At 43.1% G+C, this 15,972-nt stretch overlaps 1 protein-coding gene across 1 annotated transcript in view; it reads right to left on the reverse strand.

Moving 5' to 3' along the window:
- Positions 1–15,972, reverse strand: part of IQCK (IQ motif containing K) — a 118,685-nt gene that overhangs the window by 24,956 nt on the left and 77,757 nt on the right. The window contains exon 8 of the mRNA XM_058569938.1: positions 5,637–5,748. Coding sequence (XP_058425921.1) covers positions 5,637–5,748 — 112 coding nt within the window. The remainder of the gene's footprint in view (positions 1–5,636; positions 5,749–15,972) is intronic.

Genomic DNA, 15,972 nt, shown 5'->3' on the forward strand with positions numbered 1-15,972 from the left:
TAAAAGGATTCCATGAACTGGTGTGGCCAAGTTCAGAACCTCGTCCTTAACCCACTGCACTGTACTGAGTTCCTTCTTGTCTGACCACAGATCTGGGGACAGGGTTAGAACTGGCTTTTGTACCCGAGGGACATTTCACAGGCTCGTGGTAAATGGGAAATTTACCCACGAGCTCACATCGCAGCATTCACTGAAGACCCCATCTTGTTGGGAAAGCACTGCTCCTTCTGGAGCCCCCAAAAGGCGGCCAGGGACGCGAGCAGCAGGTGGTCGGGATGGGAATGCTCTCAACTTGCCCCCTGGCTGCTGGCCGGATCATTCAATCCAGGCTGCCCTCCCCGCTACACAGCAAGCCAAATCAATCAGTCAACCAACAGCAAATCAACTCCAAAGAAAAAGTAACAACAGAAACAAACCGGCACGTTGTACTTTCCCTGACCTCTGAACTGATTATAGCCCTGATTGTCTTCCATTTGTGAGTGAAACGAAACAGCGGTTGTGCGCGTGGAAGAGAGGCCTGTGCTGAGCTGCCAGAAGGTTACAGCTCAAGCTGCTTCCTCACAAGATCCTAAAACTGCCCATTTGATGAGCTCCTCCTCCGCACCAGGCGCTGTCTGCGTGCTGGCTCACTGAAGCCTCAGAACCCTGTCCACTCATTCATTCATTCATTCACTCACTCATTTATTCAACCAATATTTATTTGCTGCTCATTTTATGCCAGGCACGGAACTGGGACAAAGACGTCGTCCTCATGGAGCGTACACTTTACTGAGAAAGATATATAACTGCCAAGTAAACGGATAATACATGTACGATCATTCACCAGCAGGACGTCTCTTGCTGCCCAGGGCTCAGGGCACGCAGGCCTCGGGGACTCCACGCTTTAAAGAGGGCACACAACAACTGGGGGGCCGGCATCTCCTTCAGGTCTCAACTCTGGCTGACCATTAGAACCAGGGAAACTTAACATTAACATCGATGCGCGGGGCCCATCCCGAAATAATCAAGTCAGAATCCCTGGAGGTGAGGCACTTGTATTTTTTTAACTTAAAAATTTGAAATAATTTTGAATTTACAGAAAAGTTGCAATAATCCTCCAAAGAACTCTGAGTTTCACCATTGTTTATACTTCGCCGTATTTACTTTTCATTTGCTCCCTATGTGCGTGTGTACGTGCACGTGTGTGTTACACACTATTTTTTTCTGAATCATTTGAGATTAAGCTGCAGATCATATCCTTTGATCCCTAAAAACAGCAGCGTGTATCAAGAATGAGGAGCTTTCTTACATAGCCCAAGAACGTTGATCAAAATCAGGAAACTTAATAGTGCTCTGTACTATTATCTAAAATCAAGGCCATACTCAAAGTTTGCTAATTGTCTCAATAATATCTTTTATAGAATTTTTCCCCATCTGGGATCCAATCTAAGATCATGCACTGCATTTAGCTGCCATGTCGCTTTGGTCTCCTTTAATCTTGGTCTTTCTTGACATCGGCATTTTTGAAGAGTCCAAATCAGCTATTTCCGAGCATAGCCCTCAAGTGGGGTTTGTCTGCTGCGTCCTCATGATTTGATTCAAGTTCTGCATTTGGACAGGAATAGTCCCTAAGCACGTGTTATGTGTGTCCTTCTCGGTGCATCATACCAGGAGGCACACAGTGTCAGCTATCCCATTACTGGTGATACTGATTTTGAACACATGGTTAAGGTGGGTCTGCCAGGTTTCTCTAACGCAGAGGTGCTATTTTTCCCTTGGTGTTAGTAACTAATTTGTGGAGAGAGATTTTGAGACCTAAATATCATGTTCCTCATCAAATTTTCACTCTATGGTTTAGTCCTTATTTGTGTGTTTGTTTCTTTAATTTATTTTATATCCATATGGACATCTGGATTTTTATTTTAGTCAATAGGTTATAATTCATTACTGTCACTGTGAATTTTGACACTTGTCCCAGATTTGCCCAGCAGGACTCCCTTCCAGGTGGAGCCTATATTCTTTTCCTACATCCCCATCATTTTTTTGAGGCTTCTTTATTTTCTAGAATAAGATGTTCTAGGCTCATCTTTTACTTTTCTTGCTTCAGCCCTGGATTCAGCCATTTCTCCAAAGAATCCTAATTCCATTAGAATGAGGGGTACTTAGAAACCAAGATTTGGGCACTAGGAATGCTCATTGTTTCTAGGATTTTCAATCCATAGCTTTGGTATTTTTAGAAAGCACCCAAGGTGATTCAAATGTGCAGCCAATATTGAGAATCACTGTTTATGATGAAGGGGCCCAACTATCACCTAAGTAGATGGCTGTGGGAAGGAAAGGGGAGAAGAAATTGTAGGAGCCGTGGAGTCATGAACCAATGTAGTATGTTTCAAACCATGGGTAAAGACACATTAGTGGGCCATGAAACCAATTTACTGAGTCATGTCCAGCATTAAAAAAAAAAACCCTAAATAGAATAGAAAATACCAGAGGGTCTTACATATAATAACAGGATTTTTTTCTTAAAACTATTGTTTTAGTTATGTATATATGAAATCATCTGTATGTTCATATGTACTAGATTGTGACATAAAACTATTTCTCATGGGTCACAGCCCAAAAAGATTGAGAAGTGCTGGCCTAGAGGAGGGTGCTATGCTCTTCTCTCCTCTCTTAGAGAAGAGTGGGTGCTCCTCCACCCAAGCCCTAAGGCAGGGGAGGGAAGATCCAGGAGAACAACTCAGAAAGATGGGGGTGTCTCCTTATCCGGTTGGACGTCTGCTTTAAAGGCAGCTTTACACACAGATCATTCCCCTGTGCCCACCTGAGCAGGTTCAGCGTGAACTGGGCAGACACGCTGGGGCAGAGACAAGGAGGGCAGTGGAGAGGTCTGCATGTCCACCACTGGTTTCCTGCGGGTCAAGCGGACACTGAGAGGTCACTTGAACTATCTTTCCAGTGCCCCAGCCAAGATGGCTGGCCTTTGGGTAAGGAGACTCCCAGGAGCAAAAGGCTGGGCGTGGACTGGCAGAGGTGGGATGTGGGGCGGTGGCGGAGAGGTGGAGCCGGAGCCAGATCCCCACAGGGGAGCTCTGCCACCTGTTGTCTCCCCCGAGGAAGGACTCATATAAAATAAGAGAGTCAGAGAGCCAGCCGGGGATGCCTGCCCACAAGAGCAGGAAGCAGTCTCAGCCCGAGGAGCGGCAGCCGCCGAGAGAGGATCGCAACGGAAAGGGAAGAGAAGGATGCCCTCTGTATCTATCTCCCTCCTTCCCACCCAAACCCGCCGGAGGAGACAGGGGCGTAGAAGAGGGCAGGGTGGAAGCGTGAAGCGGCAGACACTTCTTCGCCCACTCCCAGCCCCACTGATGGGGGGCAGAGGGGGCGGGTAGGCGTTAAGCTGGATCTGAGACGGACACTTTAAACTGGACTGGACTTGATGAAGTTAGAACACACTGAAAAGACATGAAATCCACCCAGTGTGCATGAAGGGACTGGAAAGAGAGGTTCGAGAGAGCAGGGTTGAAGACAGTTTCTGGAGAGAAAAGAAAACTTTTGTTTAGACCCCACCATGTTGAAATTGGTCAATGAACTGGTTCCTGGTCCCTTTAGACAGGGCAGCTGGGGAAGGCCCCTCGGAGGAGGTAATGCCCAGGCCTGGAGGATGAGAAGGAGCTGGGGAAGGGTGATTTGGCAGAAAAGGAAGAGAAAGGGCAGAGTCCCTGAGGTGAGGAAGGTGTTGGCATATGGCAAGAACAGAAAAGAGACTGGAGAGGCTGCAGCTGAGTGAAAGGGGACAGGTACAGGGTGGGATGGGAGGTGAGAGGACCCGTACTTCAGGGATAGGATTGAGGGAGGTAGGATTTTTTTCATAGGTTTTCATAATTGCAAAGTACTGTGTGCTTATTTAAAAGATTCCAACAGAGCGCCTCCTCCCCTCTAGTCCGAATTCCTAAAGGTCACTACCGTGAACCTATTCTCCCAGGCTGTTTAGACAGCTCTGTGTTTCCATGTCTATATATATATATTTTTAATTTTATTTATTTATTTTTTTCCCCCAGAGCCCCAGTAGATAGTTGTATATCACAGCTGCACATCCTTCTAGTTGCTTATGTGGGACGCAGCCTCAGCATGGCCGGAGAAGCGGATCGTCAGTGCACGCCCGGGATCCGAACCCGGGCCGCCAGCAGCAGAGTGTGCGCACTTAACCACTAAGCCACAGGGCTGGCCCCCATGTCTATATTTTTAATGTGGATGAAAACTTAAGGTTCTGCAATTTTTTTCCACTTGATAATATATCACGAATCTCCTTCCATGTTGTTGGTTATATAAATAATGCTAAATCCATACCAGTCGTTAAACATCACAATGCCACTGTAGTTGTCGACTGGAACGATGTTCCGACTATGTGCAATGACAAGTAGATTATATAACAGAATGTACAGATGTACATGTAACAGAATGTAAAATGCCCCCCCCTCTTTTGGTGAGGAAGAGTGGCCCTGAGCTAACATCTGTTGCCAATCCTCCTCTTTTTGCTGAGGAAGATTGGCCCTGGGCTAATATCTGTCCCCATCTTCCTCCACTTTATATGGAACACTGCCACAGCATGGCTTGATGAGCACCGTGTAGGTCCAGGCCCAGGATTCGGACCCACAAACCCCAGGCCACCGAAGTGGAGCACACAAACTTAACCACCATGCCACTGGGCTGGCCCTAAAATCCCATTTTTAATAAAATATGACTATATATTTATTTGCATCATTTTGTACTGGAAAAAGTATAGCAGGATGTGCACCAAAATATTAAGAGTGGTGGGATTTCTGGGTTTTTCCCCTATTATGGCAATTGTTTTTCTAATTTTCCTACCGGGAATTTATAGTAAATTAGTTTAAAAATAAGAAAGGAGGAAAACAAATAGGACTAAATGGTGACACTTGCACATGACAGGTGATGTCATTCCTTGCCCTTCAATGACTGTGCGTGTTTGACGTCTCACAAGAGGCGGCAGGCCAAGCATAAAACCCCACTGTGGTTCAGACACACAGTCAACAACTTAGAAGAATAACTACCCATCACACTGATGGACACCGTGTTTCCAAAATGATGGGTTATTCTTGATGTCTTGTGGCTTAAACAAAAGAGACCTGCAGACACAGGATGACTCTGAATTTGTCCCTGAGTGAGGGACATGGCCATGCAAATTATATCACATCACCACTGTCATTCCAGAGCAGAATCTTCATATGTGGCCACTTCCCCCGTACACACTTAGTTCCCTGCAGACACAAGGACCCTATAAAACCTCAGAGGGCTCCCTTCTTTTTTTTAATTAATTTATATTTTTTTGTGAGGAAGATCGGCCCTGAGCTAACATCTGCCAATCCTCCTCTTTTTTTGCTGAGGAAGACTGGCCCTGGACTAACATCCGTGCCCATCTTCCTCCACTTTATATGGGACGCCGCCACAGCATGGCTTGACAAGCGCTGCGTCAGTGTGTGCCCGGGATCCGAACCGGCAAACCCCGGGCCGCCGCAGTGGAGCGCGCGCACTTAACCGCTTGCGCCACCGGGCCGGCCCCAGGGCTCCCTTCTTGAGCCTTGGCTGAAATCAGGCTTTTCCTGAATAAACTAAGGACTGCGAGCGAAGCAACTGACCTTTCTGTTCTTGTTTGGCCCAGAAAACTTGGACTCGCTGACGAATGTGCTTGTCCTCATGCAATTTCTTCTGCCACTGACGCAATTCTTGAATCTCAGGATCACAGCGAACCTGGAAAATCCCCACAAAGCTTTAGTTCCCTTTCTACACACTTCTGTACAGCCTGTTAACTCGGCACGGAAAATCCTTTACAAACCAAGTGGATGTGCTTCTGATTCTAAATGAATTATCTCTACTCTTAAAGCTTACGTAACGTTTGAGCGTAAATGAGGTTGTGTGAAGATTTGCTAAACTAATGGTAGGTGGAGAACATTCTAGATCTGTGCTGTCCAACAGAAATATAATGTAGCCACGTGTGTAATTTTAAATTTCCTTGCAGTCTCATTTTTAAAAGTAAAAGTAAGCTGGTGAGATTATTTTTAAGAATATATTTTATTTAGCCTAAAAGATCCAAATAATATCATTTCAACACGTAATCCATGTAAAAATATTATTTATGAGATATTTTACTTTCTGCTTTCCATACTGAGTCTTCAACATCTGGTGTGTATTTTACACGTATAGCACATCTCAACTTGGACTAGATACATGTCAAGTGCTCAATAGCCACATATAGCTGCTGGCTACTGTACTGGATAGCACAGTTCTAGATTAATCACAGTTAATGTATTAATCACAGTTCCATTTAACACCAATTGACTGAGTGCCTGCTACATGCTGGGCTTTGTGCTAAACACTGGGAATCAAGAGATTATTCATGATAATTTTAATTATTTTTATTAGTTTTATTTTATCATTACTATATCTCATATTTATTAAGCACTTATGTCCCAGGCATTGTTTAAATGTTTCACAAATTTTAACCATCAAACCCACCCAATAAGGCAGGAATGATTATCCCCATTTTACAGAGGAGGAAACTGAGTTTAAGCAGCTTGCCAAGGCGCGGAGCCAAGAAATGGTGGAGCTGGGATTCAAACACAGGCAGACTCTTCCAGCTGCCCTGGACTTAGGGACCTAGAGCCTAGTAGGAGACAGAGTCTACAGGACTAAGATCAATAAGGTGTGGTGAGAGTAGGGATATCAGTGAGCACACGGGAACCCTGAGGGGGCATCGCACCCAGCCTGGAATGGTCAGGAACACTGCAGGGAGAAGATGCCTCCCCTGGGGCTGAGTTTTGAAGCATGAACTAGAGTTAGCCATGGGGAGAAGGTGGGTGGAGTGTGATGGTGTCCCGGGGAGAGAGAGCCTGTGCAAAGGCGCAGAGGGGTGAAATAGTCCTGGGTGATCCGGAACTCCAAGGTCAGAAGGCAGTAGAGGGCACAGCAAAACCACAGCTGCTCACCCCCTTCCTCCTCCCGCTCGTCTTCCTACTCTGCTCCACTTGCCAGAGGGGGCACTCCTCACAGGGCAGGTTCCAAGACGGGAAGTGAGTGACTTTATATTCGTGGATGTGTGTCAACTTTACTGTGAAAGATAAGTTCAAGTCCCAAAAGAATGCTGCGAGACACCTCAAGAAACATGTCCCCATGACAATGGTTTCCTGACTCAGCTCTTTAGATGAACTGTCAATCATAACCACTTTGGGAGTTTCCTTGTTTGATGGGCTCTGTTCATTTAAAATGAGGTAGTAGTTTTATATTCTAGGTGAAGAGTTGCCTATACTGGAATTAGTATGTGGAACTGGGAGGTCACACACTGCATGCTCAGACCAGAGTATCCCTTTCAAGGCAGTGGCCCTCTCCCATCTATTCGCGGCTCCTAGGTGCCCAAAGGGGCAGCCTGCTGGCTCCCCTCCTCTTCCTGAAGCCACAAGTCAGACCTGCTGGGCTGACAGTCAGGAGCTGGTCTAAACGGGCCAACTACTCCCTACTTCTGCTTACCGTGCTGATGCCATGAAGCCAGGGCCCAACCTCCTGCTTTTTCAGACCCATCGTCGGGTCTTGAGACTTCCTACTCTGCTCATTGGGATCCAGGCTTCCTACTGTGATCACCGCAATTCTTTGAGTTTCAACTTTGTGTGTGAGGAAGATCAGCCCTGAGCTAACATCCGATGCCAATCCTCCTCTTCTTGCTGAGGAAGATTGGCCCTGGGCCAACATCCGTGCCCGTCCTCCTTCACTTTACATGGGACGCCGCCACAGCATGGCTTGACAAGCGGTGCGTTGGTGCGCGCCCGGGATCTGAACCTGCGAACCCCGGGCTGCAGAAGCGGAGCGCGTGCACTTAACTGCTACACCACCGGGCTGGCCCCAAGTTTCAACTTTTTATTGTAACCAACACATCCACCAGCCAGCCCTGGTGGTCTAGTGGTTAAGATTGGGTTCATTTCCTAGACTGGGAACCACACTACCCATCTGTCAGTTGTCACACTGTGGCGGCTGCATGTTGTTGTGATGCTGAAAGCCATGCCACCAGTTTTTCAAATACCAGCAGGGTCACCATGGTGGACAGGTTTCAGCAGAGCTTCCAGACTAAGACAGACTAGGAAGAAGGACGTGGCCACCCACTTTCAAAAAAATCGGCCACGAAAACCCTATGAATAGCAGTGGAACATTGTCTGATGTAACGCCAGAAGGTGAGAGGATGGTTTGAAAACACCCGGCAGGGTTCCATTCTGCTGCACACAGGGTCAACAGGAGTCAGAATCGACTCAACAGCACTAACAACAACACACCCACCCCCCAGGACACACAGTCCCAAAAAGGGCTAGATTGAGCTGGGCTTCACCATCGCCCACCTCATATCCCCAGAACTATCATTCCCTCCTTTCTCCCCCATCAATAGGGAATCCATCTTTTCCTTCTTAGTAGTTTGACTTTGGGGAACCTTGTTGCCCTTCTCTCCTAACGGGTTTTCATCAGTCACCAGTAACCCCGATATTTTAAAAAATTCTGGTAAAATACACATAACATAAAATTTACCATTTTAACCAGTTTAAAGTGTACAGTTCAGTGGCATTAAGTACATTCACAATGTTGTGCAACCATCACCACTATCTAGTTCCAGAAGATTTTCATCACCCCAAAATGAAACTCCACGTGCATTAAGCAGTCAGTCCCTCCCCATTCTCCCCTCCCCCAAGCCCATGGCATCCACTACTCTGCTCTAGTCTCCATAGTCTCTGCTGTCTTTAGATCCACAGTCTCTATGGATTTGCCTATTCTGGATATTTCATGTACATGAAATTATATAATACATGGCCTTTTGTGTCTGGATTCTTTCGCTTAGCACATAATATTTTCAAGGCTCATCCACATTGTAGCATGTATCAGTACTTCTTTCCTGAACAATATTCCATTGTATAGACATACCACATGTTGTTTATCCATTTGTCAGTTGATGGGCATTTGAGTTGTTTCTACCCTTTGGCTATTGTGAATACAGCTGCTATGAGCATGTGTGGACAGGTTTTTGTTTGAACACCTATTTTCAATTTTTTTGAGTATATACATAGGAGTAGACTTTGCTAGGTCATATGGTAATTTTATGATTAACTTATTAAGAAACCACCAATTGTTCTTCACAGTGGCTGCATCACTTTACGTTCTCATCAGCAATGTATGACAGTTCTAATTTCCATTTTTAAAATTATTATTATTATTATACCATCCTAGTGGGCGTAAAGTGGTATCTCATTGTGGTTTTGATTTGAATTTCCCTAATGACTATGACATTGAGCATCTTTTCACTTGCTTGTTGGCTATTGGTATATCTTTGGAAAAATGTATATTAAAGTCTTTTGGCCATTATAAAATTGAGTTTTTTGTCTTTTTATTGTTGAGTCATAAGAATTCATTATTTATTCTGGACACTAGACTCTTATCAGATATATGATTCACAAATATTTTCTCCCATTCTGTAAGCTGTCTTTTCACTCTCCTGATAGTGTTCTTTGATACACAAAGTTTTTAATTTTGATGAAGTCCAATTTATCTATTTTTTTTCTTTTATTGCTTGCACTTTGGGTGTCATATCTAAGAAATCATTGCTGAATCCAAGGTCATAAAAATTTATTTCTATGTTTTCTTATATGAGTTATACAGTTTTAGCTCTTATATTTAGCTCTCTGATTCATTTGAAGTTAATTTTTGTATATGGTGTAAGGTTAGAGTCCAACTTCATTCTTCTGCATGTGGACATCAGTTTTCCCAGCATTATTTGTCGAAGAGACTATTATTTCCTCCACTGAACAGTTGTGGTACCCTTGTCAAAGATCTAATGACCACAGATGTATGGGTTCATTTCTGAACTCTCAATTCTATTCCCACAATGGGTTTTTTTCTTTTAAGTTAAAATTTATTGACCTTCTAAATAAGGTATAGGAATTGTAATAAAGCTTAGTCTATTACATAGTTAATACTGCTTCTAATTTATCATATGAACTACTTTCAAAAATGTTCATCACAGCTGGATTGAAAGAGTATTTGGAAAACGTGGCAATGTTGTTTAGATGAGTATACCGCATTCTAAGTCTCCTGGCATCCAGAGAGATTTGCCTCTGTGGAATTTGAAACAAAAGACCAAGCAACAACAAAAGTTATGTAGATCCAGATCCATCACTAAACCTAAGTACTTTTTTTTTTAGTTTCAAAGCAAGAACATCCACATTTAATTGGTGGGGAGCCCAGTCTTGACAAACTTGCAACCATGAACATCTTTTAACCTTTTACCTTCCTGGATTAGTTTCCAAAGAGTCCTGTTGTCCTCTAGAAGGGTCCTTCCATGGGTTTTTATAACTAAGAATCTTGGGGAGAAATGTTGGGGTTGGGGTGATCTCAATCCCTTCCCTTCCAGAAAGTTCCTAGGTTCTTTATGCAAACTGATCTCATGGACCCCAGAGCTCTACTCAAAAGAAGAATTTGGAGAAGTGCCCTTATCAAACTCAAGAAAAATAAAGTCCTTCCTATCACTTCCTCTCCCAGGGCATGGGGTGCCTTACTGGTCTTAAGAAAACTACTCCAGAGATTTTTTTTCTCCAAAATAAAGATGACTGACAGTTCCTGCTGAACTTATAAATGGAAGTTGCTCTTGCTTAAAGAAAAAGAAAATATACAATTTATTTATAAAAATATATATTTAAAATTATATATGCATATAAAGTACTGTATATGCATACACATATAAAGTTACGCAGATTTCAGAGTAAAAACAGGCCTACATTAATGTCATAGAATATAGAATCCCGCAAATCTTTTAAATTACAAACCAACATTTTTACAGGGTTTCCTCAAGTCTTACGTTCAGAAGATTAGGCACCTTCCACATCTCTGTTCTGGGTAGGCGGGTTATCAGCTGTGGTCTGAGCAAGCCCAGACCGTCTTGGAGGGCTGAAAAGGGGATTATCCACAACTTTCCCACAACATTTTGTTTATCAGGCTCCAAGCACACAGAAATCCCCACATTTCTGCACTGTGATAACTGACACCCTTCATGAGAATAAACCCGAAGGATCTTCTGAATCACTAAAGAAAGGATAACACTGATTATAACAGCAAGTTGACTAGGTTTTATTATAGTCAAACTCTTTCTTTACAATTGGTTTATTCTTAAAGTTTGGAAGGATACACAGGGAGTGTGGGTTCCTCTAGGGAGGAAGTGAAATGGGGGGAAGGGGCTTTCGCTTTTTTTTTGTGAGGAAGACCAGCCCTGAGCTAACATCCGATGCCAATCCTCCTCTTTTTTTGCTGAGGAAGACCGGCCCTGGGCTAATATCTGTGCCCATCTTCCTCTACTTTACGTGGGACACCGCCACAGCATGGCCTGACAAGCCGTGCGTCAGTGAGCACCCGGGATCTGAACCGGCGGACCCAGATTGCCACAGCAGAGCTGCGCATTTAACCGCTTGCGCCACCGGGCCGGCCCCAGGCTTTCACTTTTTACTCCATATTTTTCTGGATTGGATCATTTGGTATGTTTACAATGAGCATATATTGTTTTAGGAATACAAGTGTCTTAATTAACTTACTTTTTCTTACAACCTCTTGAACTCGCAATTACCTAAATATTCAACAAACAGAAACACCGATTTCCCCATCATTCTGGAAGCCTGTAGTTCTCAGGGTTCTGCTGACCAGTTTAGGGTTATTTTCCTCTGTTTGGCCAGAGAACCTTCATCTTTTCCTTAATATCCCTCGTTTCGAACCGAAAACTGCTATTGACCAATGTGGAATACAGCAGCCTCGTTAGTTAACTTCTCATTACCAGGAAAGCCTGGATCCCTAGAGAATGCTTTTGTGAGCTCTGGGGAAAGCATGCACCCATTGAACTAGGCTAATCCTGGTTATTACTGTCATGATTAGGTAATCAATTTAAATGGGGGTGGTTGTGCCAATCAGCAAATACCGTAGGGTGCAATGTAATGTTTAACTCGTAAACAATTTCATTGCAAAACAAAGGCTCCCTTATCAGTGGCTTTCTACTTTTACTTCTTTAAATTACCACTTGGAGTCCATCTGCTCTTCCAAGATAGGCACACTGAGTATTATACACATTATTTTGTCCTTGACTTTGGGGTACAACTAGGAAGAAAACTTCATTATGTGGACGTGATTTTCTTTTAAAGAAAACCTTGTGCACCAATCAAATTCTCCTAATTATACATTACTCTGATGAAAACCAACACAGGGTACCATATTGGTTAAGAAAGCCAATTCTGGATCAGAGAGCCTAAAGTTGAATTTCAGCTCTGTAAATTACAAGCTGAGAAACCTTGAGCAAGTTATTTAAACTCTCTGAGCCTCGATTTCCTCACCTGTAAAAAGGGGATAATACACATATTTCCTTCATTGGATTGGTGTGAAAACAAGATGAGATATCATCTGGCGCATAATAAGCTCTCACCGTGTTAGCAATTTCTTAAATCAATTAATAAAGCAATGAGAATAATCTGAATTCAGCTCTGAGGGTGCATCCTACAATCGCTGTTAGGACATGGTGCCAAGTGGCTGAAGAGCCAATGAGTCATAAAATGGAAAGTGAGACATCCTCCCAAGGGCTTACAACTTATTATACATAAATGATTTTATAATTGTATAACTTTAGGCGTAGGTCAGCTGGTAGAGAGGAATTGGGGCTGTGAGGTGGTGATTGCAGGCAGGGAACAAGAGAGAGGCTGTTGCCTGGGGCTCTGAAATTACCCTTTACAGATCTATACCTCTGAATTTCTCTTAGCTCAGTTGTTTTCCTTGCTTCTTGGCAAAACAGACAAAAACATAGCAACAGCTATCCTCTCTGGATGATTCCCTGGAGTTTTTCTAATTGCTTTGGAAGAAAATACTTCATATATTACAGTTGCTAGAAAGATGCTGGAGAAGTAACATCATGGACAGCCCTTCAGTAATGTTCACAAGGGTGAACTCCAGCTTGGTATGAGGTGCCTCAGAAGGTTCTTGTTACATCTTTGCCATGACTTGACATACTAATGATTATACTGAAGGATTTTATACTCAAGAAAAGTGGGTTTCAACATACAGGGTATACGTGTTTGCAAAATCTCTTTCCATTACCTAATGAAATATTCAGAGTTCCCAACTCTCTTATGAATTCAATTTTCTCTCTGTAAGTAAGCTTTGCGATTTCTTCTCAGATCTTTGGCAAAACAAACGTTAGTTTCTCATTCTGGTGGTTATGAATGTTCTTTATTGTCTTTAGGAACTAATTACAAAAACCTGTAGATATCACGTATTTCCTGGTATTGAGGAGGTGTGACAGATATTCATCTGAGGTATGGCAGTACGCCTCTTAGGAGTTACTTGGGGCTTTCAGGAAGGATTAGAAGTGTGTTCTAGAGCAGCATTTTTTTTTTTTTTTTTTTTTTTGTGTGTGAGGAGATCAGCCCTGAGCTAACATCTGCCAATCCTCCTCCTTTTTTGCTGAGGAAGACGGCCCTGGGCTAACATCGGTGCCCATCTTCCTCCACTTTATATGGGACGCCGCCACAGCATGGCTTACCAAGCAGTGCGTCGGTGCGCGCCCGGGATCCGAACCAGCGAACCCCAGGCCGCCGCAGCGGAGCGCGCGCACCTAACCGCTTGCGCCACCGGGCCGGCCCCTAGAGCAGCATTTTTTAAATGGTGGGTTGTAGCACACTAGTGAGTAGTAAATTCAACTTAGTGGGTTGTGAACAGCATTTTAAAAAAAGTCTAATCCTATAGAAAATAACAGTTATTCCCTTATCATTAAGGATCTTCTTTATCTCCGATAATGCTTTTGTCTCAAAGTCTACTGTATCTGATATTAACAATGCAAGATCACTTTCTTTTTGATTGGCATTTGCGTTATATATCTTTTTCCATCTCCTTACTTTCAGCTATTCTGGGTCATTTTTGTGCTGCCTGTACCTCTAGCATAGAAACAGATTTCTTTTCAATCTAATCTGAAAATCAGAGAAGAGCTTATTCTATTTACATTTATTATGATTAGTGATATATTTGACCTCTCTCGTCTTATTTTGTTTTTTATTTGTCATGCTTTTATGTCTTTTTTTTTTCCTTTCCTGCTTTCTATTGCCTTGGGCTTTTTGTATTCCATCTTTTTCCTTCTACTGATTTGTCAGTTCACATTCTATTTTCTTTCTTTAATATGTTGTTATAATGTAATAAACAACTTAAAGTAAAAAAACTAATCTGTCCAGCCTCCCCTCAATTACAAGGACTCTAGAACGCTTTAACTCCAATCTTCCCACTCTCAGCATTCATGACTGTTGCCTAACGTTTCAGTTTCCCCTCATTTTCACCCATTTGTGTGTGTGTGTGTGTGTGTAATAATCCATGCCTATTTAGATCTTACAGCATCCTCATTCACCATTGTTTCCTGCATCCCACTCCCACTTCTTCCTCGTGGGTTCAATTTTCTTCTCACTGAAGTACATCATTTAGGAGTTCTTTCAGTGACAGATGTGTTTGAAAATGTATTTGGCCCCTGCTCTTGACTGATAATTTAGTTGGCATATAATTCTAGGTTGAACGTTACTTTCCCTTGGTATTAGAAGAAAATACACTTCACTGTTTTCCGGCATATACTACTGCTGATTCCAAGTCTGTAGTCAGTGTCATTGTTTTTCCTTTGTAGGTAATCCTTCCCTCAAGATTACCTTCCTTCCTTAAGGCTTCTTCTTTGCTCTTGGCATTCAAGAGTTTCACCATGAAGCATTCTGGTGTGGTTTTGTCTTTATTTATTGAGTTCAGGATTCATGTGTTTTAAACTTTGGAATAGTCGCACTCAGTATCTCTGTGAATACTGCCTCTCCTCCATTCATTCTACTGGCACCCTCTGGAATTCCTATTAGAATTATATTGGGCCTTCTGGTTCTCTCTCTGCCTCAAATGCTTTTCCATATCTCCCAGCCCTCTCTCTGCTGCCTTCTGCCTCCCAGATCTAGCTCCCAGTTTACTAATTACCCCTCCAGCTGTGTCTATCTGCTATTTAACCACACCCAAAATACGGTCCACGGAGCAGCAACATCAGCATTACCTGGGAGCTTGTTAGAAGTGCAGATTCATGGGCTCCTCCTCAGACCTATGAAGTCAGAATTGAATAGAGAGCGGGGCCCGGGAATCCGTGTTTTGACAAACCCTCCAGGTCACTCTGACACTCACTGAAGTTTGAGGAGCACTGCGTTAGCCCATTCATAAACTGTTTTCATTTCTAGAGGTGGCACTTCTTTTTCAAATCTGATCCCTTGTTTTCTTACTGCCCTGTTCTTTCAGCAAGGCTTATGTTCTTTATTTCTCCATTTATTTTTTAGTAAATCTCTATAATCATCTTAAATATGCTTATTTCATAGTCTCAAACTGCCACTCTTCGGGGCCTGGATTCTCCACTTGGTTATGATTACTGACTCCCCCCTTCCTTGTTGGTTTATTTTTTATTATGAGCTCATAATCGCTGAGGGCCTTAGTTCCAAGTCCAAGTTTGCCCAGGTCTGAGGTCATGTCTTTTATCCAGGGGTCAATAAATTTTTTTTTAATAAAAGGTCAGATAGTAAATATTTTTGGCTTTATGAGCCATACAGTCTCTATCCCAATGACTCAACTCTGCCATTATAGCATAAAAGCAACCATAGGCAACATGTTTTTTAAAACTGGGTGTGGTGCTGTTCCAATAAAACTTTATTTATAAAAACAGGCAGTGGGCCAGTTGTGGTTCACAGGTTATAGTTTGTCAGCCCCTGCTCTTATCCTTGAGTGGGCGTTAGAACTGTAGCCCCCAGCTTCCCTTATTGCCTCTTCCATCTCTCTATACGTATTACATAAATTATTTCAAGACAGTTTCCTAAACTTACCTGATGATATTGAGATCGCTTAGGGCCCTTGTTAAAAATAGGATCCCAG

Source organism: Diceros bicornis, chromosome 26 (assembly GCF_020826845.1).
Source record: "Diceros bicornis minor isolate mBicDic1 chromosome 26, mDicBic1.mat.cur, whole genome shotgun sequence".
NCBI lineage: Eukaryota > Metazoa > Chordata > Mammalia > Perissodactyla > Rhinocerotidae > Diceros > Diceros bicornis.